Source organism: Notothenia rossii (genome assembly GCF_949606895.1).
Source record: "Notothenia rossii genome assembly, chromosome: 5".
NCBI classification, from domain to species: Eukaryota; Metazoa; Chordata; class Actinopteri; order Perciformes; family Nototheniidae; genus Notothenia; species Notothenia rossii.
The window spans coordinates 72,370,572-72,396,057 of NC_136903.1; the positions used below are offsets into that span (position 1 = coordinate 72,370,572).

Below are 25,486 nucleotides of genomic sequence, written 5' to 3' on the forward strand. Positions count from 1 at the left end.
ATAGAAAGAAAGGCAAGGTTGTAAAACAATGACAAGGAGTAGGTATAAGTAATTTATTTTCACATCAGTAACGAATTTCCTTTTTTTAGGTATTAGGATGCACTTGAGACATCAATCATATTTATTATTTTTCAGACAACAACTTTATTTAGACTAAAAGGACAATAAGTACATTCTAAGTCGACCTACTGCAAAGTTTAACAGTTAGCTTCAGCTAAAATACAGCTTTTCTCTGAGTCTTCAATATTATCAAGAGCCACCAGAGGGCACAACATGTAGTCTTTCACCTTTTAATAACACACACACACACACACACACACACACACACACACACACACACACACACACACACACACACACACACACACACACACACACACACACACACACACACACACACACACACACACACACACACACACACACACACACACACACACACACACACACACACACATACACTATCAAATAAGAAAGCTGATATGTATAATGGCTTATATGGATGATTAATTTTGATTACTATGATTAAATGTCTTCTTTGCGTGCGTGTGTGTGTGTGTGTGTGTGTGTGTGTGTGTGTGTGTGTGTGTCTGTGTGTGTGTGTGTGTGTGTGTGTGTGTGTTACAGAGACAAGTGGAAGAGGAGCTTGTTGCTCCATAACTATAATTAGGGCGGCGTGATCAAGCCTTCCTCAATGGAAGCCTTTTTATTTCCAATGTGCACTTGTTTTAGTGAAGTCAAGTCCATCATGCACCTCCTTTTATGCTGAGAGAAACACCACGTTTCTTGTGTATGTACGTGTGTATGAGTGTGTGTGCACATGAATACGGGCACATCCCAGTGTGTGTATAAGTAGTGTGTGTGAAATACCGTGGCTGGTCTGGACTCTGCCCGTGGTGTTCAGATCAGAGCCGGCTGAGCCCCCTCCCTGGTTAATTTTAGAACCTCTGCTTGTTGGAGGGACTGACAGCTCATTGTGAACGCTGCTAAAATAGCTTCAGCCATCTACACACACACACACACAAACACACACACACACACACACACGCACACGCACACGCACACGCACACACACACACACACAATATACACACTCTCTGGCACACACAGACAAGCATCACACGTGCACGGCCCAACTCAGCACTCACACATCAACTCTAAACTCCCATAAGAGTCTTTGTGAAGCACAGCCAGAGAGGGAGCCGCCCGCCTGACGCCAACTCCAAAAAGCAGGTGAGGCTGAGTGTGTGTTTCTGTGTGTGTTTGAGATAGTGGTGGCAGAGGGTGGTTTCGTGGTATGATGACAGGGTAAAAATCCTAACGCTCAGCATTAGTGTGTCAAGCTTAGACCTGGGAAAGTATGAACAAGGTAAGGTGGGAAAGATTGCTTCTCCAAAACTGGGCTTCTGTCTGTTTAGTGTCAAACCCTAAGCTTTGGGGTTGGTTCTATATTAATACTGGTGGAGGCAGAACACAGGGGAAACATGTTTTATCCCTATAAGCTCACTGTCGCATGAGCAACATGGTGATACAGCTTGAATTTGAGGGGCTGCGTATCACCCACCAGTTTACGCCCCCTGCAGGGTGACCTCTTAACCTCAGAGAGTTAGACATTTTCACTCATGGCATCATCTGATCTAAAACATGTGAGTTTTTGCAGACAATATTTGTAATGGATCATGAAGCTTTAGGCAGGTAGGGGCACTGACAAACTCCTAGTGTTAATCCATGCATTCCTGTAGTCTCACTTTTATGAACAAATTGGATGTAGTTCATCTTTATCATGTGAATGTGTGGAAATAAAAAAAACACCCTTCAATAATCACATTGTAGATGAATGTCTCCCACCTGCATCTAGGTGCTTATTAAAGTACCACATTGAGATCTTTAATGTACAATAAACATTCTGGGAATTTATTACAATAAAATCTTCTACAGGCAGTATTTTCACTATTCAATTCTTTGTATCACTGAACTAATGCTAGAAAGGTGCTGTCGCGAGAGAGAAGCCACTTAACAAACCAAATAATATTATAATATGCATTTAGCTTATCTGCTAGTGAATGTTAAAACATTATTTCTTGTAGGCCTATATTTTGTATTGAATCTATTAGCTGCCATCTGCATGGAACTGGTAAGTGACTTGAAAGCTGCTCTAAGTAAAGTGAAGTCCACACTGACTTAAAGAAAACTGGTTGACATTCTTATCTGTGAGAATTGTCACCATTTAAGATGTTCCTACAAAGTTCCTGGGTCTCGTCTTCATCTCCACCCTCTTGAAGGAGTAGCGTTCTCCACTTCGTCCGTCTGTCAGGGTGTACCATGTCCCCCAGTAGATCCCGTTGGTCACCCCACTGTAGCGTCCACGGTAGTAGCGTCCGTTCAGGTTAGCTGCCAGGCAGGCATCAAACCACCACCCTGCACCGTAGTACTGACCACAGTTCCCAGCTACGTAGCGGTCATGGTCTCGGTCAGCCGTGCTGAAGGGTCTTCCATCATGGTTGTAATGTTTACTGTAGCTCAAAGCATTGCCTGCATCACCAGAGTACTCCCGCGCTGTTAGACGATACCTGGAAGCAAGAGAAGCGACACATTACAAGTTTGTGATGGTTGTTTGTTACATGCAAGTCTATGTTTACACCAAGAAATCAAGATAAACACATAAACATAACCAGGCTTGCACTGACCCTTCTGGTATAATACCACTACCAAACAAATAACGGGTCAGGGCTACCTGTTTGATGTGTGACTATACTTTTAATTGGTCTGGGACTAGATTTTGGTATCCGTAGCACTCTTGTTTGAAGTCTCAGTAGTATTAGCAAATTATGTTGGATAAGGCATAAGATAAGATAAGAAGTACTTTATTGATCCCAATTTGGGAAATGTTTGCGTTGCAGCAGCATAAAAAGACAAGGCATTATACATTAGAGAAATTAAAAGACAAGAAATAAACAATCCAAAAAAGAAACGTCAAAAAAACATTTCAAAATGTAAACAGCATTGGTGATACTCTCTGTGTAGAGAACACAAGAGCATTGGCTAAAATGCATCTCGCCTTACGACAATTACGGTATTTGTTTGGTCAATATAGGGGGCTACATGTATGCAGATTGCCATCTACTGAAGGTCAATGGACAAGTACCTCATACAACCCTACTTGAAACCTTATGAACTGTCCCTCTAAGTGACCCTCCAGTCATGAAATGTAACTTGGATTGATGCCTATTTTCAGAGACTATAAAATGATTTAATCCCTCCATCTATTGCAGAAAATGTGAGCTTCACCTCTGTGCCTCTGAGGCCACTTTGAACTGGTTGTATGTAGCTTGGCGTTTCTGATGGTGCCAGTCCTCCAGCTCGATACGGAGTTGGTGCTGGCCAGTGGATGTGAGGGCGTGCAGCGCTGCATTCCCCAGCCAGTGCTCTCCCTGCAGACCACCAAAGCCCTCCCGGTATTCCTGCCATGTCTTGTTGAAGTCCAGTGAGCCATCCCGCCGATTCTGGATCACCGTCCACCCGCCCCCCGCCAGCTCCATGTCACATTTAGCCTGAGCCAAAACAAAGACTTTGATGTCATAAAGCCTAGATTTTAGCAATCCACATATAGTATACACATCTCTAAAAGAAGAGGAGTGGGGTGGGGGTCCCGCTTTGTGTTTTATGAGTGCGGTGAATCTGAAATACCTCCAATGCCGGCCTGTGCAGGTCAGGCTGGATGGTGTAGATTCCATTCTCTTTGATGCCAAGCCTGTGAATCTCTGCACAGTCCCGAGGATGTAACCTCTCCAAGGGGGCAACTGAGAAACACACACAGTACGTTTGTAATTCACTTATTCATCAGCAACAACTTATACGATCACTCCTGATGCCCTTACCTGTGGGTGGATACTGTGTGATGCTCTTAAGGAAAAGCAGCAGGTCTCTCTCCCCCTCTCTTCCCACGGCTGCACTCTCTGTCACCCAGAGAATGATTAGGTTATCAGTGAGACACATGGATTAAAAATAGAAGCTTTGTCTTTATAAACACGACAGAGGGCATCCATTATGTATAAAGACTCTTCTTCATAAGTAATACTGTGTGGGTTTACGTGTGTGTGTGTGTGTGTGTGTGTGTGTGTGTGTGTGTGTGTGTGTGTGTGTGTGTGTGTGTGTGTGTGTGTGTGTGTGTGTGTGTGTGTGTGTGTGTGTGTGTGTGTGTGTGTGTGTGTGTGTGTGTGTGTGTGTGCATTTACAGAGTTTTTCTCATCCTCCTCAGTGCAGTTAAATTCCTATGCACTCACCTATGTCCGACACTTAGCAGGCCTCATTGAGGTTCTGTTTACTATGTGTGGGGGAGTGACTGTGCTGGCATTTTTGTGTGTGCGTTTGTCTGGTGTTGCAGAGGTGGGGGATATAAGTGTGCATTTTCACCCAGTCGTTTGGCCATCGCCCCAAGGGCCTGGCTGTGACAGTGGAGGTCACACTCTGTCAGGACACCTGCCATCAGTGCCAGGATGGCTCCAAGAGAGTTGCTCTCCTGGCCCCCATTGCTCCAGGGGCCCCCTGTTTCCTGGACAGAGCGCATGCAGCGCTGCAGCTGAACGAGACGCTCTTTCACACCTCCAGTCTGCAAAGACAGCGCTCAAAGCTACTACTTCAGAAGACCCCCTCTTGTTCGATAAGTCGCAAGATGCTGTCTATTTGGTCTTAAAAGACTACATTTTTCATGCTATCTGATTCATTTTCCAAGACTTTATGAGCACATCTCTTTTAAACACATGATCTTGCAATACCTCTCAGTTGCATCTAATGGACTTGACAAAATAAAAATGAATGCTGTGAAATAATGCTGTGTTTTTAAATTTGAGAAATGAGGCTGTTGATGTGCATAATCATGCCTCCTTCAGTTTAGAAAATGACACGTGAAAGGCTAATCCGCAATCAAAACGCACCGCTCACTGGCACGTTTTGTGTCACACTCGATCTGTCTCTTACACTTACATCGGGTCATTGTAGAACACACACCTGCTGCTGTATGAGCTCAGCACAACCATATGATGAGGACATTTTTAAAGCAGATCTAATTTTATCTCCTTTGATTGCTGACTGTCATTTCTCGATGGCTTTCAGGTTGTACCAAGTTGAGTGTGTCGACTGTCCCGCGAGGAAGGACCTGCTGACCTGTGCCTGATAGTACACTGATCTCTCTCTCTGACACACGTGCATGAGCAGACTGGGGGTCAGCTCTGCTTCACCATGTCTACCAATGTTTCTGAACAATCTCACTAAAGCTGCACATATATAATTTCTGATCATCATTGCAATGTCAACTTGCACTATAAACATATTACAAAGGACAGCATTATTAAACTCAGGGATTTATTTGAGTTAAATATTTAGTTGGTGCCTTGTGATCAATTCGAAGTCAATCTGTTCAATAAGAAATATTAGAAATAATTACCTTTATTTTTTTTTGTTGAACATCCAAATTTGTTTTAGCAGTATGCTGAAAGCAGATGAAATGCAGAACTGAGTACGCTTTATTATCTCTTCCCAAGCTAAAGCAATATTCAACAATGTTATCACATATTTTCTTCATACCGTGCAGCTACTGTACATCTCACTGTTACATTGCAAGTACAACATTTAGCATCAACTGGCTTTTCTTCTAATTTTTTAGAAGATTTGTAAATATAAATCTGGACTGCCACCACGCTGTAAGTGATGTCACTCACCTTAGGCTGAACCTCCACCTTCTGAGGAACATCTGAGACGGCTGGTAGTGAAACCCCCATCTTGCAGGCTGTTGACCCAGTTTGACCCTCACAGGCCCCGCTACCTGCTCCTGTCCCGGGCTGGAGGGGAGCAGCCACCAGCCTGTCCCTGCAGGGAGGGTGTGTGCAGGCTGGAGAAGCATCTGAGGACATCAAGGCGCCCACATACAGCGACAGCAGAGGAAGCAAACTGAGAGAACTGAGTAAAATCATGACAAAGTGCAGAGGTGCAGGCTCGTCCACTTTCTCCAGCAGGGGATAATCCTTTTTTCTCTCAGCTGTAGGTTGTTTGTCCTTTTGGAGTTGTTAATTCTCATACAGCGTTCACTTCTCTTTCCTTTGTATTTCAAGAACTGTCCCTTCAGGTGCAAAGTGTTTGCTAACTTAACCTTTTTTATTGTTGTCCCCGTCTGTCTCGTTTTCTATATTCTTTGTGCTTCATTCATTCTCATCTTCTCCTTTTTTAATTCTCTCAGTTCATCTCACTCTGGGTCCTCCTCTTTCTCCTGCTCTCTGTCTGTGAGTGAGGTTGCTTTGGCTCAGATTCCTAGATAACTGCGACACTCTTTGCTGTCTGACATGGACTAATGCACCCACCCCCTGATACACACACACACACACACACACACACACACACACACACACACACACACACACACACACACACACACACACACACACACACACACACACACACACACACACACACACACACACACACACACAATCTGTCCATCTCCTTAACTCATCTCATGCTCTCTCTCAGACTCCCACACAGCCACACACAGAGGTGAATGTTTACACACTCACACAAATGCTGTGTTACAATATGCAAATATAAAACCAGTATTTCACAGATATATTCACTTTTTTTTAAATCTGTGGGTGAGCTCTTTACCCGCCTTTGCAATCATATCTGTCTCACATGCTGCTTGTTTATGCTAGAATAAAAGTTTCTTCTTCTGGAGGACTGTGTGTATGCAGCAATGTTTGTAGAGATGAAAAGGCAGCAGATGCTTAAAGTATGTTGCTACCTTCCTCCTGTGCACCCTTTTCTTACTTGTGTCCTTTTGTGTCGCAGTATTTGTGTTTACAAACGGAGTTCCAAAGAGGCCATAAAGACTCTACATTCAATAGGAACGAGAAGACAGGAATTCCTCTATAAACACCAGTCATCAGGATTCTGGAGAGGCACACTCCCACTAACAAGGAGCACAAACACACATGTAGACACACTGACACATGAACATGGATCTCAGAAGGACTTCTCTGTTCATTGAGAAAAACGTCATTCTTATATGGAAAGCTGATCGTTCTGATGAACCAAAGGCAGCTCAGTGTTCTTTTAAAAATATTGTCTAAATTGAATTTAAATGCAGATCATAAAGAAGACCCAAGGAGAGTATTTGGAATTACTGTTATTTTTAATTGAATATATAACCAATGCAAACCCTACAGTTATGATAAACAATAAGATCTCTACAGAGGCTGCCATTCTGAACTTCTTAAAATGATAATGGATTTTAAACTGTTTTCAGCCAGTGATTTATTCTGACTTTTCCATTTGTTAAAAAAAGTACCCTTAAAAGGATATCAACATATCTGTGAACGTTTATGAACATAATATCACACACAAGATAGTAAGGACACGTTCATCCATAAATAATGCAACAGGAATACAGATTCAAAATGTGACTATTGTAAATGAATTCAGATCCATTTAATTCTACTAATGTGTATGGCTGAGAATAAATGTTTTGTTGGTAAATGAAATGAATGTAGTGATTGACAGATCAATCAGATAGTGCAGCATTTTTGACCAAAAAAAAAACTTGTTTCAGATTTCATGAGGAAGGTTCTACTATTGAAACATAATGTTATTCACTCCCAATATCCAGAAATTGGATTATTCTGTCTGTGGTACTTAATTGTAAGTTTGTAGCGAATTTTATATCATACTATACAGTACAAGTTATAGGTTATTCTTTTATCAATGTAAAATGATGTACATTGTTTTGTCATGTCTTTTAAGTATAAATACAATTGTTATTCCTCAGACAGGTGAACTGACGTTTATGACATCTTTCAGTAGTTTTGTTATGGTTTTTAAATACATACTTCTTTGCAGACAGGCTGGAAAGCATCATGCTCATATTTGCATGTTCCTGCAACACTTTCTTTTAGTTTTCTAAGGGAAAAAGAGACTCTCCTGTGTATCACTTAACTATCTTTGTCTTAAACACTGTTCAGCACACTGTCAACACCACAGTGTGCTACATAGCTCTACGGAGGTCCAAAACATAAATGTGAGCTTATGTCTGGGACAAACCCAAGTTTAGAAGGGTCATTCTTTCAAAGTGGGTTGACACTGTCCTCTAGTGGTGGATCATCAGTGCTCTCCCTTTGGCTGTGATTCACTACAACTAAACTTAAACACACTAAACCATCATTTATAGTAACTTAGGTTTCTAAGGTTTAGAATGAACATCATGTTTTAACAGGAGGGTGCACTCCGCTGGATTTTGAGTTCAGTTGCACGCAAATGTCATGTGTGTTACTCAGCCCAAATCTCAGAAAAATAACCCTGTTGATGTTGTAAGTTTGCCAGGAAGAGAGACCACATCTGCAATCCAAAGATGATGACCATATTCATATCTCTCCTCCATCAATACGATTAATATCCTTCTGAAGATATATTTGCTGTATCCTATGTATCATCAAGACCTGCTTATTACAACTTGTTCTCTTATCTGAGTTAGTTATCTTAGTTAATACTGCTGTTTTTTTGTTTGTAAATCTATGATGATGAGCTCTTCATATATCATACACTTTATGTTCTCTCACTTGACAACTTCTGTGATTTATTTTTTTCTCTTATGTAAAGCATTTTGGTCAATGGTTGTTTTTCAAATATGCTCTATGAATAAACTTGACTTTTCTATTATCGAAAATAATGTAACCAATTTCAATGGTTGCTATATACTCCAAATAGCGACATGGCAATACTTTCTTCAGAAGTAAAGCACAGGTATTATTCATAGACTGTATGATGTATGATGATATGTAGATAGGTATGAGTCTAAGATAAATAAAGAGATGGTTGTTTGCATTCCGCCAAAAACCGAGAGGAGAAGAAGAAGAAGAAGAAGAAGAAGAAGAAGAAGAAGAAGAAGAAGAAGAAGAAGAAGAAGAAGAAGAAGAAGAAGAAGAAATAAAGAGATGTCATAGGTGGGCTGGGAGTGTCAGTCAGCTGCGTTTGACGCAAAGGTGTGACGTAAGACGCAGGCGTTGTTTTGGAGAAGGAAGTGAAAGGGGAAGAGAGAAGCAGACAGTTAGCTCGCTGGTAGGCAAGCCTTTACGCAAAGTGCCACATTTACACACCAGTTGTAGATAACCTGCGTCGACAGTTTACTAAAGGCTTTTAGTTTGTGTTCACGTTAACGGCAACACATTGTTCCAAGAGTTTGAAACGAGGTATTGCCAAATCAGCGCTAGCTAACGAGTGCAGTGCCAGCGAGTGAGCTAGCTAACGTAACGCCTCGTTAGCCGCTACGCTAACTGAACAACAACAGCCCGTTAGCCCGTCCAGAAGTCTCCTCTTCGGTGAGTTACGAGTACAAAGTACGTTTTTTTAGATGACAGCTGTCTTTTTACATGCTTAATATTTGCTCACTCATCAATTCGTCCAGTGTCGTATTACCGCCAGCGCTACGACGTTAACAGCTCATTGTGGTGCAATGTTTTTCAAGAAGCTGGTTGACAAAAACAAGGCCGGCCTCTGGCTCCTCTGGCTCGGGAAGGAGAACCCGAGAGCCGAGGTCGAACAAAGATGCGTAAAATATATGTCAAAGGTTGAAAGCGGGAATATTGATTTCGCTTCATAGGCTACTTCATTTTTTATTTCATGTATACAGAGAAGCAGGGGTTGCGATACACACTCCAAATCTCTAGTCCATCACTTTCTGTATGGTAATTTACCGTATGACGGGGAGGATTTTGATCACATGTATTGGTGTCAAGTGCCAGAGTTTATATTGGTCTTATGTCAACAAGCTCTCTCATAGAGCATCATGAGTATCATGTGCTTACTTAGGTGACCTGCACTGTGTTTATCTGCGTCAAATGGTTTCGTTTCGGTGATGACTCACATGTCACGCAGGTACACGTCCTGTATTTTATTTGTTTAACCATGTTGTCAGTTGAATGATCTGATGTGGATACAACGCCCTTTATTGCTGCCCCAAAGCTTGCCAAGGTGACAGGTAACATAAATGAATTTGCATATGTTGATTTCATATTCAAGTTCAGATGGTGACTCTTTCATCATACTGGTCTTAACACAACAGTAAGAGACATGTTACGTTGTGATTTCGTTTTGAATGATTAATCGTCGTCATTGACGACCGGCAACAATAATAATAGAGTTTTACATTTAACTGCCGAAATGTTTTAATCCACTCTATTTCAACACATCAAATCAAATCAAGTTTTATTTATATAGCACATTTTAAAAACGATTTTTGCTCGAGACAAAGTTCTGTACATGCGATAAAAACACTTTACTGCGAACACATATCCAAGGAGTCGGCATGAATTGGTTGTAAAATAAATACATATATAATATATATAGTGGTTCAGCTCAACATATACTCATGTAGTCTTGTCATGGTTAAAATGCCTCACATTTATTTTCACAGTTAACATGTAGCATACATAGCTGTGTCTCATTTTAGGTTTCACAGAGGACCTTCCAGTTGGTTCTGCTCTACTGAGTTCTTCAGTAGTGTTTATAGTTCAGTGTCGGGATTTGTGTGTAGGCTCATGTGGAAAGGAGTCTTTTTCTCCAAAACATTCCCATTTGATACAATCCTGAATTACAACACCATGGTGAAACGTGTTGTGTAAACAACTACTTTTGAAAGCATTATTTAAAAAAATGAAAATAAGTTGCACATGATATTGTATCCTACTTTCTCACGCTTTACTCAGGCCTTTCTGATGTTTTGTTTATTGTATGTTCCTCCTATCAATATGGCTGATTTTGACCATGCGGTGTTTACTCATGTTGTTAACCCTGGGTCACCAAAAATCTGTATGCACCAACCAAGATGCATGTTGTGTAGCTTACCACGAAACATAAAGGTGGTCTAACTTTACGGCGTCTTTGAGCATTGAGAAACATCTGAAGCCGTCAGAATCTATTTTTAGTCCAGAGTTTGATGTGTCTGTGTGGGGGTGCATAATCCATATCAGAGAGGACCTGTGAATTCCAGCTGCTTGTGACAGTGATTTACAGACATGGAAGGAAATCTGTGGGCAATTTAACTCAAAACACATGACAGCTGTGAACACACACTTCTCAATACAAGTCCATAAACAGTTCAATTTGTATATTAGCGTCTTGTGAAGTGGACAGTTGCATCTATACTAAAAACTCATTAATGAAGATTTTGGTGAAGCCACATTTTATTTATTTATATATATTTGCCCAGCCATCTGTTTGATTCTTAAATAATGTAATTAGATAGTGATAATGAACAATAGATGGATAAAACATTATAAAATAGTTTGGTTGTGGCTAACTGAGAATGAATCAATTGTTGAACTCTGTTGGCACAATTATTTATATCTTTCTCATTTTTAGGGATCAAGTTACGCATCAAATTCATATTAATAGACAGGAAATTAAATGCTACCTGACAGACAGAGGTGGATCAAATGAGAAATTCTCAGGAGTAATGCTAATTTCAGGAGTCAGGCGTCTGCAACACTTCTCCAAGTGATCTGACCTTTGGAATATCTTAATGCAAATCCTTGTAATAAAAAGGTTTGCGTATTGTTTTGAGCATTAAACACTGACTTAAGTCTCTGTAACACATTGGCTAATTTAACAGAAACACTCATTTCTTAACACAGAATCAGGGCCAATCTATACATCCAAGCACATTATTTTAGGAGAATTAACCAGTACAATAATTGCGTCAATTATCACCACAAAACTGCAGATAATGTATGAAGAACTTGGCTGTTTTTTTTTAATTCAAATGAATTCACTCGCAAAATAAAATGTGTCAGTCATGTTGCTGTATCATTTCTTGAGTCTTGATTGGACAGTTTTTAATGAGGCTTCCACCTGATTCCCGTCAGCGATGATAGTCTGCACTCAGGAGTCAATATCTAACGCTCTGCTGTTTGTGAAGGTTAAAGACCAGAGCTGAGTTTTTTTGTGATCATGTGACTTTGGTCTGAGCATGCCTAGCACTCGGTGCTGTTGTTCATGTTTCGGTCATCTACTCAGTCTCTAGCATGCTGCTCTCCTTCACATATAGTGCTGCTTCACATGAAGTGCATAACATACGGCGCTGCTTCACAGGGTGGCAGTCAGTGGGTGCTGTTTTGTTCCTTTCAGAAAGAATGCAGGCGTGTTTGTTCCAGGACCTGACAAGAACTGATGCGTAAGGGTGTTTTAAGGCTTAGTTTCAATTTCGGATCATATAAAGACTTTTATGATCTAGTGCACTAGCTGAACCTGCGTGGGTTGGCAGATAGGCATTTCTAATTGTCTTTGATGATGTGTGTTTACTTTGTTAAGATTTGATGGGGTGCAGTCATTTTTTTTACTGTTAAACCGGTTATAGTTCAATACCAAGTCTATATTTTGTTGGTCTTTACTTTTATACATAGCCCTTTTTATTAATTTAGCCTAAGTCACAGTGAAAGCCATCTTCAGTGTTAAGAGGAAACGCTGAATGGCAGGCTACGTTATTCCCATTAGACGCCTCCTCACTGTCGGTATGCATACCTAAAGTAAACCGGCTTCTCGTCATGTGCTGGACTCTACTTGGCACACGAGACAAATGTGTGAAATTCGACCTTAGTTTTTTTAAGGCAAGGGCAGAGAAATGTACATTTGCATTTAAAGGCAATACAATCAAAGTTCTGACAAATAAAGAAAGATGATTCAATCTTTGAAGGTAGGGGGATTGGGCCTACTGTAGATGGATAAATGGCAACATAATAAAAGTAGGAGGGGCTAAAGATGAGCCATGGTCATGTTTTCATAATTCAGACGTCCCATGATCAGGATTGACCAATCAGCTCGTTTTATTTTCAGAGAACATCTGAAAGGTGACATTCTATAAAACGTCTCATTTCTCCTATCTGGCATTTCTATTGCAGCGTGAACTTCCTCTCTTGTGGTTGAGTGAATCCTCTCCCAGCTGCAATTTAGATGTGTTTTTTTATGAATCAGCTAGAGTCGTGTGGGGGCAATATGTCATTTTCCTACTCGTATATGCGTTGGGCAATATCTTTGATATTACTTTAATTCTGATGAGATGGGAAGGAAATGATGAACTCCACTTCTTCTTACCATTGTTTCTAGAAATGTTTGGAAATGAAACGGATTGCCTAATGGTGATGAATATATGTACATGAAACTATTGCATACCATATCTTTCACTAACCGACGCAAATCAGTGCTACCTTATTGTTGCTTTTTCCAGAACTTCTGCAACATTTTCACACAGGAAGTATCAAAGCTGTGCCTTAGTCTCGCCTATTTCAGTTATTAAGTGACATAGTTTGTTCACTTTATAGCTTCATATTTGTTACATATATAATATTTTTTCAAGTGACGTTAACAAATAGAAATTAACCCTTCGATACCTTTTTAGATATACAGTTTGTCCCAAATCATTGTATACAATTCTGGTAATCTTACACATTCATCCTGTATTATCAGTCAATTACACCCTCTGAGAGTGTACTGGAACAACATGTGCTGTGGGTTGCCATGGTTTAGACTTGTAGTGCGGAGAAGGAGTCTGTCCTCTAGGAGGAAACTTCCTGTCGTGTGAAACAGAAAGAATGATGTGATCCTCGTGATTTGTCAAACAGCTTAGAAAGCACATGACTGGAATGAATGCTATTCAAACATGATTGGTCCAGGGGCATAAAACTCAATACACATTTTTGTAGGTTAATGTTTTCCAAAGGGGCCGTCTGCATAGTAACAGATTTACCTATGGGTAGATTTTAATCTCCCTGAACAAAAGAAAACTGGTGATTATGTTGTGACTTGCAATGAAGACGTTAGGAAGGCATCGTATGGTCTTCCCTGTGTGCTAAACTCTGTGTGTCTTTCTGCAGCTGTGGGAACATGACGTCCAGGAAGAAAGTGCTCCTGAAAGTCATCATCCTGGGAGATTCCGGGTGAGTCACAGCACGTGATATTTCTCATGTCAGAACGAGCAATTCTTGGCAAGAAATCAGTTAGATCTACTTCCTTATTACTCTGCCATCAGCTGTCTCCAGGCAGAACTGCCCTACTGTGTTCAACCACACGTTGTTCTACAGACCTAATAAATAATACATTGTAAATGAAAATACAATTGGATCAAATGACAGCCCTACCTAAGCTATCAGTCAATAGCCGCGTTCACACCAAGTACTTTGCCGTACTTAGTTCCCAGCACTTATGGCGCATTTCCACCGCAGGCCTCGCTCGACTTGGTACGGTTTTGTTAGGCCTTGTTAGGCCCGGCTCACTTTAATGCTCCGCTTCCATTACAGTTTAGGAACTGGGGTAGTATCTATAGTAACGCAGTGTAGGCAGAGCTGTGACGTCATCTTCAATGAGCACCCCAGAAAAACAACATCAGCCGTTAGCTGTTTGCACTCAAGCTCACAGCTCCTCATATCTGTTCAGAAACTAGACAAAAGTTAAACATGTACAAACCACAGGCTGTCTGTGTCATGGCGAATACAGTCGCTGGTTTATTTATGTCTGTATGCTGTTGTTGTGAGTGTGGTCGGAGCATATATTGCGTTAGCTTAGCCGATCTCCATTTAGACAACACACATTTTAAAAGGTTTTTCGCCTGCCGTCTGTCTGCAAACTTGTCAAAGCATTAATTCATGGTTTTTACTAACCGGTATCAGTATGTTGTTACTTCGGCATCATTTTGAAACGTGTATTACAATCAAATCACGGTCAAATATGTTCATCTTGTTGTAGTTGTAGTCCCCTTGCCAGCGATTCTCTCTCTAGTTTAGCAAACTCAGCCCGACTCAGTGTCACTCTGTGTTGGCCCCAATGGAACCACGATTTTGTCGGGCCAGAAAAAAGGTGAAAAAATAGCCCCGGGCCGGAACTAGGCATAGTGGAAACGCAACAAAAAACGGGCCCGGCACGACACGCTTAAACCGCGCTCCCCGCCATGGTGGAAATGCGCCATTAGTTCCCCTATGGAACTAAGAGCCGATCACGTTCACACCGGAATAAGTTCCCTGAGGGAAGATTACGCAAATGAGCCGCTGACGTCACTTCGTCTTCTTCTGCTTTGGGTTTACTGGCAGGCCGCAAACAACTTCACGGCGTATACTGCCGCCTGAAGTACTCGGCCGGAAGTCCCCGGAGTTGGGGACTGGCTTCAGTAGAAGCCGCTGGGACTCAAGCCTTCCGAGTAAATCGACAGAACGCCGACACCTCCTCATCACTCCACCGCTCCCATGTTTTATTTTGTGTTGCCATAAGTTGGTCTCTCTGCGTTTGTGCGCTGGGCGAATGCTAATAATGCCAATGCGAGGATAATAAAATGGCGGCTCTACAAAACATTTCAGAGTTTTACGGGGAGTGCTTTGCAATTCGCCCAGCCAATCAGAACTGGGGCACTTTTTTCCCCCAGGAGAGTGCCACCTCTCAGCAGGCTCTAAAAATGGGGGTAAAAGTTCCCGGCACTAAGTACTCTTTTTGGTGTGAACGCGACATAAGGGGTACTAACGGAACTAAAGGGGAAAAGTACTCCGGTGTGAACGCGCCTAATATCAGTTTATCATATCCATCTGTTTTGTTTCCCTCTCAGTGTTGGAAAGACCTCCCTAATGAACCAGTATGTGAACAAGAAGTTTAGTAACCAGTACAAAGCTACAATAGGAGCAGACTTCCTGACCAAGGAGGTGATGGTGGACGACCGGCTCGTCACAATGCAGGTACAAATAGAGCTGGAGAGGTATCAGAATACCTTTATTAGTCCCACAGAGGGGACATTTACATTGTAACAGCAGGAAAGAGCCAAAGACAGCTTAATGTTACCTAAGTAGCATGCATTAAAAAAATAAAAAAATAAAAGTTACACAATTTACAAAAAACACATCCTGTAACAGTTCTGAGAATTAATATTGCACATTTATTAACTATTATACATTATATATGATATGTGCAATATATATATTGCACATATCATCTTGGGGAATACTTCCCTTCTGTTAGACACACACCATGTCGTCAGTGTTTTTGCATTATTCCAATAGTTGTTCATGTTTATAGCAGTTTTCTTGTCTTCTGTAGTTCAGTCCAGGACCTTAACTGGTGTCTCTTTGTGTTGTGTAGATCTGGGACACAGCTGGCCAGGAGAGGTTCCAGTCTCTCGGCGTTGCTTTCTATCGTGGAGCTGACTGCTGTGTGCTGGTATTCGATGTGACTGCACCCAACACCTTCAAGACCCTCGACAGCTGGAGGGATGAGTTCCTGATCCAGGCCAGCCCGCGAGACCCCGAGAACTTCCCCTTTGTGGTTCTAGGAAACAAGATTGACCTGGAGAACAGACAGGTTGGTAAAGGGGGGTGGGGAGATAACGCCTCTATTATGACCATCATTGCATTATCTTTATTTATTTTTTAAACCAAAGCCTCTTTTGAGGTTTTCAACGCTTTTGAATATCTGTTGTCATATTTTATTATCATAACCCTAAAAAAGCTCCAACAAAATCATAAATTCCTCAGATTAAATAAGTTTCCATTTGTATTAAATCAACTTTTTTCAATAAGCATAATGCGTGCTTCCCTTTCTGTGCAGCAAGTGGGAGAGCAAGCTGTTTATTTTGTTGAATGAAAAGACAAACATCAAAAACGCTGCGTAGCGTTCAAGTGTTGATTTAGAATTTGGATATTACTGTATTTTATAGCTTTTATTTCTGACAAGCATGCTTAACTACAGTAAGCGGTACTGCTGTTAAAGTGCTTCTCTTCTGGTGCTGGAGTACAGAATAAGTGAGGACTGAGACTAAAGTTTAAATCACATCATAATCAAGTTCCTCAGTGCACACAAACTGCAGTAGGTGGCAGAGAGCGTGACTACCTGGGCAAAGGTATTCATTTTATTAAAGTACAAGGTTCAAAGTAATGTAGGTTCATAAAGGTATTACATTAATGCAGGTCAGCGTATGCTTCTCTCTGAGTATGGCGAAATGATAGCACATTATTACTGGTTGTTTAGATCAGTGGTTCTCAAGTGGGTCGCGACCCAAAAGTGGGTCGCGGACCCGTTTCAAGTGGGTCGCAGATGTGTGAGTGAAGAAGAAAAACAATGTCCTTTTATTTATTTTTTGGGGGGGGGGGGGAAGTCAAACTTTTATTTTGAAGGCCCGATTTTCTAACGCTGTGCATGCAGTAGTAGGCGTTGGACTGGAAGTACCGGAGACCATGAACGGTTTTGAAAACTTCTGTCACGTAGTGATCATTTTCTCAATAAAACATCTTTGCTGATGTTCTTTCGAGTCTTCTGGCCAATCAAAATCAAGATTGTTGCCGGAAGTCCCCACGGAGAATAACTTTGTGGTAGAACTATTCTTTATACATCCATGGGTACAACTTCAGATAAAAATGAACACATAATGAAATATGACCCCCAGTTTGATGATTGATGATCCTCTTTACTCTTCTCTCTGAGTGGAGCAGCAAGATGTCAGAACAAAGTGAAAAACAAACAATGGCATAAAATATTATTAATATGTCGGGTAGCAATAGATTTATTTATTTTCTTCTCAGAGTGTACCAGAATGGGTAGTTTATATGTTAGTATTTCAAAAAAGCTCCTGGGTGAGCATCCCCCCAGACCCCCCTTCTGGGGTTGGGTTTTCAGCATGTGGGCCTTTTTATGTTATACAGTTCAGCTTTGATTCCATCATCTCATTAAACCTTTTTAAAAGCATACTTTAGTTCTGTGAAGGGATAAAAGGGATATATGCACTGTGCTTCACTTGAATTCATAATTTATGCTGAAAAGAGTATATTTTACTGCACGACTTTTTGTTGAATAGATTTGAGTGGTTCAACATTTCAGGTCGCGATCTATTGACTAAGGAAAAAGTGGGTCCCGAGGCCTGACCAGTTGAGAACCACTGGTTTAGATCACATGAAAAAAAATCAAAAACAAAGATTCTCTGCACAATGTATTTTTTTTTTTTTCGACATATGAAGATCTTAACCCACTTCACTCAAAGAAGAATTATATGAAATTACATTTAGTTTAACATTTCTGTTTTTTATATTGCTGTTCTGTTAGACATCAACAAACCCATCATTTTACATTCCAGCTCACTGTATTGATGAATCTTTTGTTGCTCTTCTCACACACAGGTAACCACCAAAAGGGCTCAGGCTTGGTGTCAGAGTAAGAACAACATCCCCTACTTTGAGACCAGCGCCAAAGAAGCCATAAATGTAGAACAGGCATTCCAGACAATTGCACGTAACGCCCTCAAACAAGTGAGTTCAAATGAAACACAAAAGACAGTAGAGATGTGTGTTTTGTACTTTTCAGAAATCATAGCTAAATCATTTAAAACCAAGTCTTTATTTGTTTGTCAGCTTGTTTTTCTCCTGTACTGATTCTTCCTCTCTTGCCGCCCTTCAGGAGACAGAGGTGGAGTTGTATAATGAATTCCCAGAGCCCATCAAACTGGACAGGAATGACAGAGCTAAAGCTTCAGCAGAAAGCTGCAGCTGCTAAGGGACAGCTTGGACCATCTCCTCTCTTGGCTTTCTGAAACTCCCCCGTCACCGGTCACATCACCCCCCCCCCCCCAGGGAAAGGACTTCCCTACTGGTCTTCCTCCGTCACGCAACTGTTCATTCCATCAACACCACCCCTCACGCAGTACGCTGCACATGGATGTACCCCCCACCCTCCCTTAGCACACAAATCACACTAGCGCCAATAGCTGACAAATCCAGTACCCTTAGATCACACAAGAGAATAACAACCTCAGTGATGTCCTGTCCCACCCACTTAATTCTAACTGGCCCCCGACTCTCACACGGAGATGGAGCCACGTTCAAAGAGTCCAATTGGGAACTAGCTGGACTGGCCGAAGCTCCGTCATGTGAGACGATGTTGGCTAACGTCAGCATCCCAAGTATCCTATTCTCTTCCTGTTTCCTCTTTGCTTTCTATTGCCTGTCTCTCAAAAACAAATCAAGTTGAACTACATATTATATATTTTAATTGGCTGATGTTACTTCTCAAGCCAATCCGAAACACAAACTTGTTTTTTTTTGCACTTTCTTTTTACGTTTTTGCCTTTAAATATTATAGAGGGATGACTGATTTTGGGCAACGTCTGTCACCACACGCCTTTTGGTGAGCTTCAAATTATACCTCCTCACTCGTTATCACTGTCCAATATAGCCCCTGAGAATCTGTCGAACACTTTGTGATTGTACTGCCTTTCCCCTTCGTGCTTGTGTGTCATTGGGTTCATAACTGCGTCACACAGCAGAAGAAATGTTCTAGACATAAAGTAAAAGCTGAAAACGCAGTCACATTGTAAAACATGGAGTAATTCCTCAATATATTCATATTTGCATTTTATGTAACATTACTTGTACTGCTACTATTACTGCTGTATGTGTCATGTCCTTCATCAGACATCTTTCAACGCTTTGGAATTACAATCGTGTCACCAACACAGCATACACCTTTCTTCTGTCATGTCTTTGTTATTGCTGTTCTCTCTATTTGCTTGTAGCTCAGGTTGGCTTAGTACTTAATATTTTTAACGGATTGTGCATTACAGTCATACAGTGTATAGATGGTAAAGGTGAATGCCTGATGGATTGAACTGAAATGGATGTTCTCTCTTTCCATTTTAAGAAAAGATCCAACATTTTGCCCTGGTATTATTCCTTCTCCTTATAGAAAAGAAATCTCTGCGATGCCAATGATGTTGTCAAAGAAAATTGGGACGTCAAATAATAAAACTCTTGAATATATCAATGGTCTAGCAATATGTGTCTCTGTCTTTGTAATTTCTTGTGGTGTTTCATGCATCCTTTTTTACTGTTTGATTTATTTTTCTTGTATTACTTAAAACATAAGATGTGTGTGATTATTTAGTGCTGCTTGATTGACAGCTCCCTATCTTTCCTGTCAGTGTTGCTGTACATGTACTCCTTGTTAAGAATGTTCGATTTACTACATGATACTCAGTCAATTGTTTATTTTATAGTCAGTAGTACATTCTAATTTATCACAGGCTATATAAAGGTTGGTTTAATGTCAAAAGGAAATAAATCGGGCAGAAGTATACACAAGTTATTGAGCCGTTTCCGCTCTACATCCTGAACTCCTCCCTTCGATGCAATGCACTTCCGTTTTGGCGGACTGGGTTTGTTTTGCTAGCTAGCTCCGTTGTGCCGACAAAGCACTGATATCGCAGAGACAAAGAGGATATAACAATTACAACATGAAGAAAAGTGGTTCGGGAACTACGTGTGCGGTAGTTGGTTGCAATCACTCGAGAAAGCACCTGAACGAGTGGTTAGATAGAGAGTGCTACGACCACAAACCAGCACCCAGCCATGTTGTTCATTAAATACAGATAAACACAACAAATACTGCATGCATTGTATTTTTTAATATTATATATGAATATTTTCATAGTGATGTAATTGTGTGGGCTGCTTTTATATTTTAATTTGTAATACCTGTTAGGATTAAACATGTGATCTTTCTTGTTGAAGCCATTTCTTTAGTTTCCTCTAAACAATTAATTAATTCAGTGTTATTTATGTACAGTATGAGCTTAATATGAATGATGAACTGTGTTAAAAGAAATTGTAGCACTCTAAGGAACATATGAAATGCAATAATGCAATAACAGTGCAATAATGAAATTAAATTACATCAAACTTTATTTTCACTCAAACAGTACAGGCACATATGATATATTGCACAGCATAAAGAGATCATGTAAATTGTGCATTATGTAAACAACAGACAACTGTTGGCTCCTGTGGGCATGACCTAAATAAGGCAGTTTATTTTGGTTTTAAAATGCTGAGATATTTACTGCAGAACTGTAACCTTCCCTCAACAAAATCGTCAACAATTTCAAAGAAGTAGAATCGTGTTCCCAAGCTAGCATCACTGTTAGCATCGAAATCGCTGTGTTTACACCAGTGCCCGTCTGACTGTTTACACCGGTTTACACCGACAGACGCGGTGCAAAAGACTTCCGGCGGAAATGAAGTGCATTTGTGTAGGGTTATGGCGCTACCCGTGGTTTGTCGCGTAAACTTGTCTATTGCAGAGTTGTGTAGGTCTGCAGGGCCTTGAAGAACACAGCCATGAACACAATCTGTTGTGCCATTGTAGGAAAAGTACAAGTGTTACAAATAGCATAAACAGTTAAATCGTAACAGCAAAGTAACATTTATTTGCATTATTTGAAACCGTGCCGTTCCTACAGTGCAACACTTGTGTTCAAAGGCCTACAAACCTTTTCTGCAGCAGACCCTTTGAATTGTCATGGCAGGGAAAGCATTTGTAACATTCTAGCTGCTGAGTAGCTGTGAGTCAGGGCCAGTCATTCAATCATCCAAACGAGAATTTGAAAAGTATTGATATTATTAACGGCTTCCATATTATGTGACCAAACAATTCCAAATCAATTATGAAATATATTACTACACTGGACATGTAAGGACTTGATTTGACTGCTTTTTCAAATTGATTTAATTAATATTCTTCAAAGAAAAGTCATTTATTTTAATTCGCTTCCATGTCATGTGACCCAATGACTTCCGATTCATACCAGATATTATAACTACACTGGACAAATAAAGTAAACCTAATTTCATTGCATTGTTGTGTGTCTTCTATTTTATATGAATGTTATTCATTTTTAAAATTAGTTCTATCATGACCCGGTGAGTTTTTACTGGATTTCAGGGATTATTGCATATTTGGCATTATTGTAATTTAAATTCTGGCACACTAACAAACCCTGATACATTAAAGACAATCCTGGACCCCATTGCAATATTATGTTAACATTGACAAGTGCGGTCATGTTTTGTCTCTAATGATCTTGTTATTTGTGTTGAAGAAAAAGGGAATCAACTGCCTTTATTTTTTAATAAAGTATAACGGAAAACGTATTTTTTTTAGCTGAGTTCCGCTGTTGTGTTTACGGAAAACCTGTCAAGGGTAGCTACTTCCGCCTTTAGCAGCCGCTCATCACAGAGAAATATGGTAAGATACATTTGAGCTGATAAACCGACACAGTTAATCAGTTACATGTATCCAACCTTGCCGATGTTAAGTCGTTAACTCTCCTTGACTAATACGGCATTAATTTAGGGATAACAGCTCGTTTTTTCTCTATTACTATTCAGAATAGCTGCAGGCAGTTAGCTAACATGCTAACATTAGCTGAAAAGGAAACATCCTTGATAATGTAATGGCCTCTTCGTACCTGTGAGCACAGAGTGTGAATGAGTGTTTATGTTATAATGAACCGTCAGGTCGCAGCTCCAAAAGTAATACTTTGTTGCTAAGTAACGTTCAATGGTGGACACATAATGGTGACCCACCTGAACTGATAAACACGGTGATGTTGGTTTGTCCCTCAGCTTTAAATGAACATTTTATTGATAAATTATCATTTGGTACATTTATACCAGTGGTTCTTACTATTCTGAACACGAACACCCAGTGGTTTGAGCCTAAGTTACATTTCCTCAAGTTACGTAGGCCTACTCTACCGGAGGCCTACAGATGTAAGGATACTGGTAGTTGTACTAAGAGATAAGATAAGATAGTACTTTATCCACTACTTACACTGCGGGGAAGTTTTATGTTTGATTTTTGATATTCATAATGGTCAGAGGAAAGCTAGCTCTCAGAGACAATCGATAATGTATTTTTTTAACGACAGAAACACAATATTATTATAAATATACTTGTGCTGTCTTGCTCGTATTATTGAACATTATGCAACACAAATCAATGCAGAATGTTATTGCTACATTGGATGTGTGGGAAAAACTTATTTTTTACCGTTTGATTTTATTGCTTCTCATATTTTAAAGAAAAATGAATTAGTTTCTATTGGAACTTTTTTTTCCATAATAAAATGTTCTTAAAATAAAGGTGTACTGATACAATACATTGATTTTGGAGTCATTAAACTTTTGAAGGTAAATAATATTTTTCAATAAAGAAACTGCTGATTTGTTTCATTATGATAATTGTATACAATAGGAGAAGCACAACATCTTAAAAAAGGGATATGTGCTTTTGATGAATTGCTGGTTGTGTCATGTGAAGGCAGTCATTGTGTATATCACTGTAGAAGTTATTATGTGCAGTGAAACCAGTGAATAGTGCTTTTAAGAGGTCTTGAGTCTTAGTTCTACCTGCCTTTCGATTCATACGTTCTCCTTAGGATTATTTCTCATCTACTTTTTTCTGTGTTCTCTCTCTCAGACGGCCACATTGCGCCCATATCTCAATGCAGTTCGTGCTACCCTGCAAGCGGCCGTCTGCCTGGAGAATTTCTCCTCGCAGGTGGTGGAGAGACACAACAAACCAGAGGTGGAAGTACGGTGAGTTGTCACCTCAACTTTGAAATTGACTTTGGAGCATATACCACCCAGCAGTGCATGCATTCTGGGTTTCCCTTCTTAGTCCCTGTGGACTGATTGTGCGACCGAAAATGATTTCTCTGTTTTTCTCCCCCTTTTAGGAGCAGTAAAGAGTTGCTCCTCCAGCCTGTGATCATCAGCCGTAACGACAAAGAGAAAGTTCTGATCGAGGGCTCCATCAACTCTGTCCGAGTCAGCATCGCTGTCAAGCAGGTCGGGTCACAATGGTTATGTGTTTAAGACCCTGACAAGACACAAATGGTTGCTTATCAACAAGTAAATACAACGATTATTATATAAAGTTCCAAAGTGTACTTGTAATCCTGACTGTCCTTTGAAATACTGTGCTGCTGCAGGCCGATGAGATTGAGAAGATCCTGTGCCATAAATTCATGCGGTTCATGATGATGAGGGCGGAGAACTTCTTCATCCTCAGAAGGAAACCAGTGGAGGCAAGTGGACATTGACAGTGTCACATTTACAGGGTTTCTATTTATACCTATTTATTTATTGGAAGTTAGTTGCTCCATAGTTTCTCTTGGAATAAATGTACATTTTACATTTATATATTCAGTTTCATATTCCATCTGTCACATACTTATACTTATGTATCTATAATACCTTGCTTTACATCTTGTTATTGTTCATTTGTAAATTCAACATGTATATTTTCTACTTTCTTGTTTATTTCTTGTCTTTGAATTTGTATTGTACAATACCATGTCATTGCTGCTGCAACACAAAGATGTCCCAAATTGGGATCAATAAAGTACTAACTTATCTTATCTAAGTTGAGCTCTTGCCTTACGAGCAAGACGTTTTCCTGTTAAAGGTAATGGATGGTAATGAACCAAAAATAACAATTGTTTTATACATTATAAAACATCAAAGATGAGTTAATGTAAGTCCTTAAATGGCCAGTAATGGTTATTGCTCATGAACGCAACCTGAATGTTCCAGTTAGTGGAGATAGCAGAAACCAATCAATGTATTTCAAAGGATTGTTGCCATTTTATGTTTAAGCCATTAATGTTTTCCACAAATTGACCAGAAAAATGATTTGTTGCTAACAGTGGAAACCTTGATTTGTGTGGTTTATTGCTGTTTGGAGTTTTTAAAACAATCTCTTGTCACCCATCTTCATTTCGCAGGGCTATGACATCAGTTTTCTCATCACCAACTTCCACACAGAGCAGATGTACAAGCACAAACTGGTGGACTTTGTCATTCATTTCATGGAGGAAATTGACAAGGAGATCAGTGAGATGAAGCTGTCTGTCAACGCCAGGGCTCGTATTGTTGCAGAGGAGTTCCTCAAAAATGTAAGTTTAAGTTTGTTTCTAAATGTTTCTGCATCTCACGCTCGAATGGATGCAGCATTATGCACAAGTGGCATTCTTTTGAGTTTTGTATGGTAGGACTTTGGCTCAGATATGTATACAGTAACAGTTTTGCTATTATTCCATTATTTCCTTCAGATGTTCTGTTTCTTAGACATTGTTTTTCTTTTGACTCTTGCAGTTCTAAAAGGGAGAGAACCCTGGGAATACATTCCTTTTGCGATCTTGGCCGTCACCGTGGAGCTTTCACAGAGCAGAGGAGGCTGAATCTGCTCAGCCGAGAGAAGTTGAGAAACATAAGACCAACGGGCTTCTGCCCTTTAATCTTTGCTCAGAAATATTGATATGTTTTGTGTGTAAATATTGAATATTCATACCAAACATTAATTTCTGCCTTTAGAACGTTAGAAGTCAGGGCAGGTCCTTAAAAATGTATTTTTATCAATATTTATGAGCACAGGGTAATATGGATTCAAATGTTTTTTAAATATATATATTATATGCATATCCATTTAGCTATGTTTTGTTATGACAGACCTTAAACCACAAGGCAATCAATTGGTGCACGTTTCTTCAGTCCACAGAAAACACCTATTGTAGATGGAAATAATCATAAAAAAAGTATACTTGCTGAAAGTGATGATAAATAAAAAATATTATTCTTTGTATTTTAGAGTT

At 40.1% G+C, this 25,486-nt stretch overlaps 3 protein-coding genes across 6 annotated transcripts; 2 read left to right on the forward strand and 1 right to left on the reverse strand.

The window, feature by feature from the left end:
* Positions 1-1,972: 1,972 nt before the first annotated feature.
* LOC307042109 (fibroleukin) lies at positions 1,973-4,674 on the reverse strand. The gene is made up of 5 exons (XM_079685828.1): positions 4,414-4,674; positions 3,858-3,956; positions 3,688-3,800; positions 3,289-3,551; positions 1,973-2,570 (listed from the first exon to the last, which is right to left on the reverse strand). Exons 1-5 carry the CDS (start codon positions 4,565-4,567, stop codon positions 2,228-2,230), a joined length of 972 nt encoding a protein of 323 aa, XP_079541954.1. The 5' UTR covers positions 4,568-4,674; the 3' UTR covers positions 1,973-2,227.
* A 4,345-nt stretch (positions 4,675-9,019) lies between these two features.
* Positions 9,020-19,811, forward strand: LOC307040689 (ras-related protein rab7-like). Of its 4 annotated transcripts, none has more exons than XM_079683798.1 (6): positions 9,020-9,377; positions 13,908-13,970; positions 15,623-15,749; positions 16,150-16,368; positions 18,177-18,305; positions 18,454-19,811. In XM_079683798.1, exons 2-6 carry the CDS (start codon positions 13,918-13,920, stop codon positions 18,547-18,549), a joined length of 624 nt encoding a protein of 207 aa, XP_079539924.1. In that variant the 5' UTR covers positions 9,020-9,377; positions 13,908-13,917; the 3' UTR covers positions 18,550-19,811. The 4 variants fall into 4 exon arrangements, with proteins under 4 accessions (XP_079539924.1, XP_079539923.1, XP_079539922.1 ...); XM_079683797.1 differs by having other exon boundaries at positions 9,023-9,359; XM_079683796.1 differs by lacking the exon at positions 9,020-9,377 and adding an exon at positions 9,937-10,011.
* A 2,128-nt stretch (positions 19,812-21,939) lies between these two features.
* Positions 21,940-25,476, forward strand: arpc4 (actin related protein 2/3 complex, subunit 4). The gene is made up of 6 exons (XM_079684314.1): positions 21,940-22,074; positions 23,311-23,429; positions 23,570-23,681; positions 23,825-23,920; positions 24,620-24,790; positions 24,990-25,476. The coding sequence occupies exons 1-6, from the start codon at positions 22,072-22,074 to the stop codon at positions 24,993-24,995; spliced, it is 507 nt and encodes a 168-aa protein (XP_079540440.1). The 5' UTR covers positions 21,940-22,071; the 3' UTR covers positions 24,996-25,476.
* The last annotated feature ends 10 nt before the right edge of the window (positions 25,477-25,486 follow it).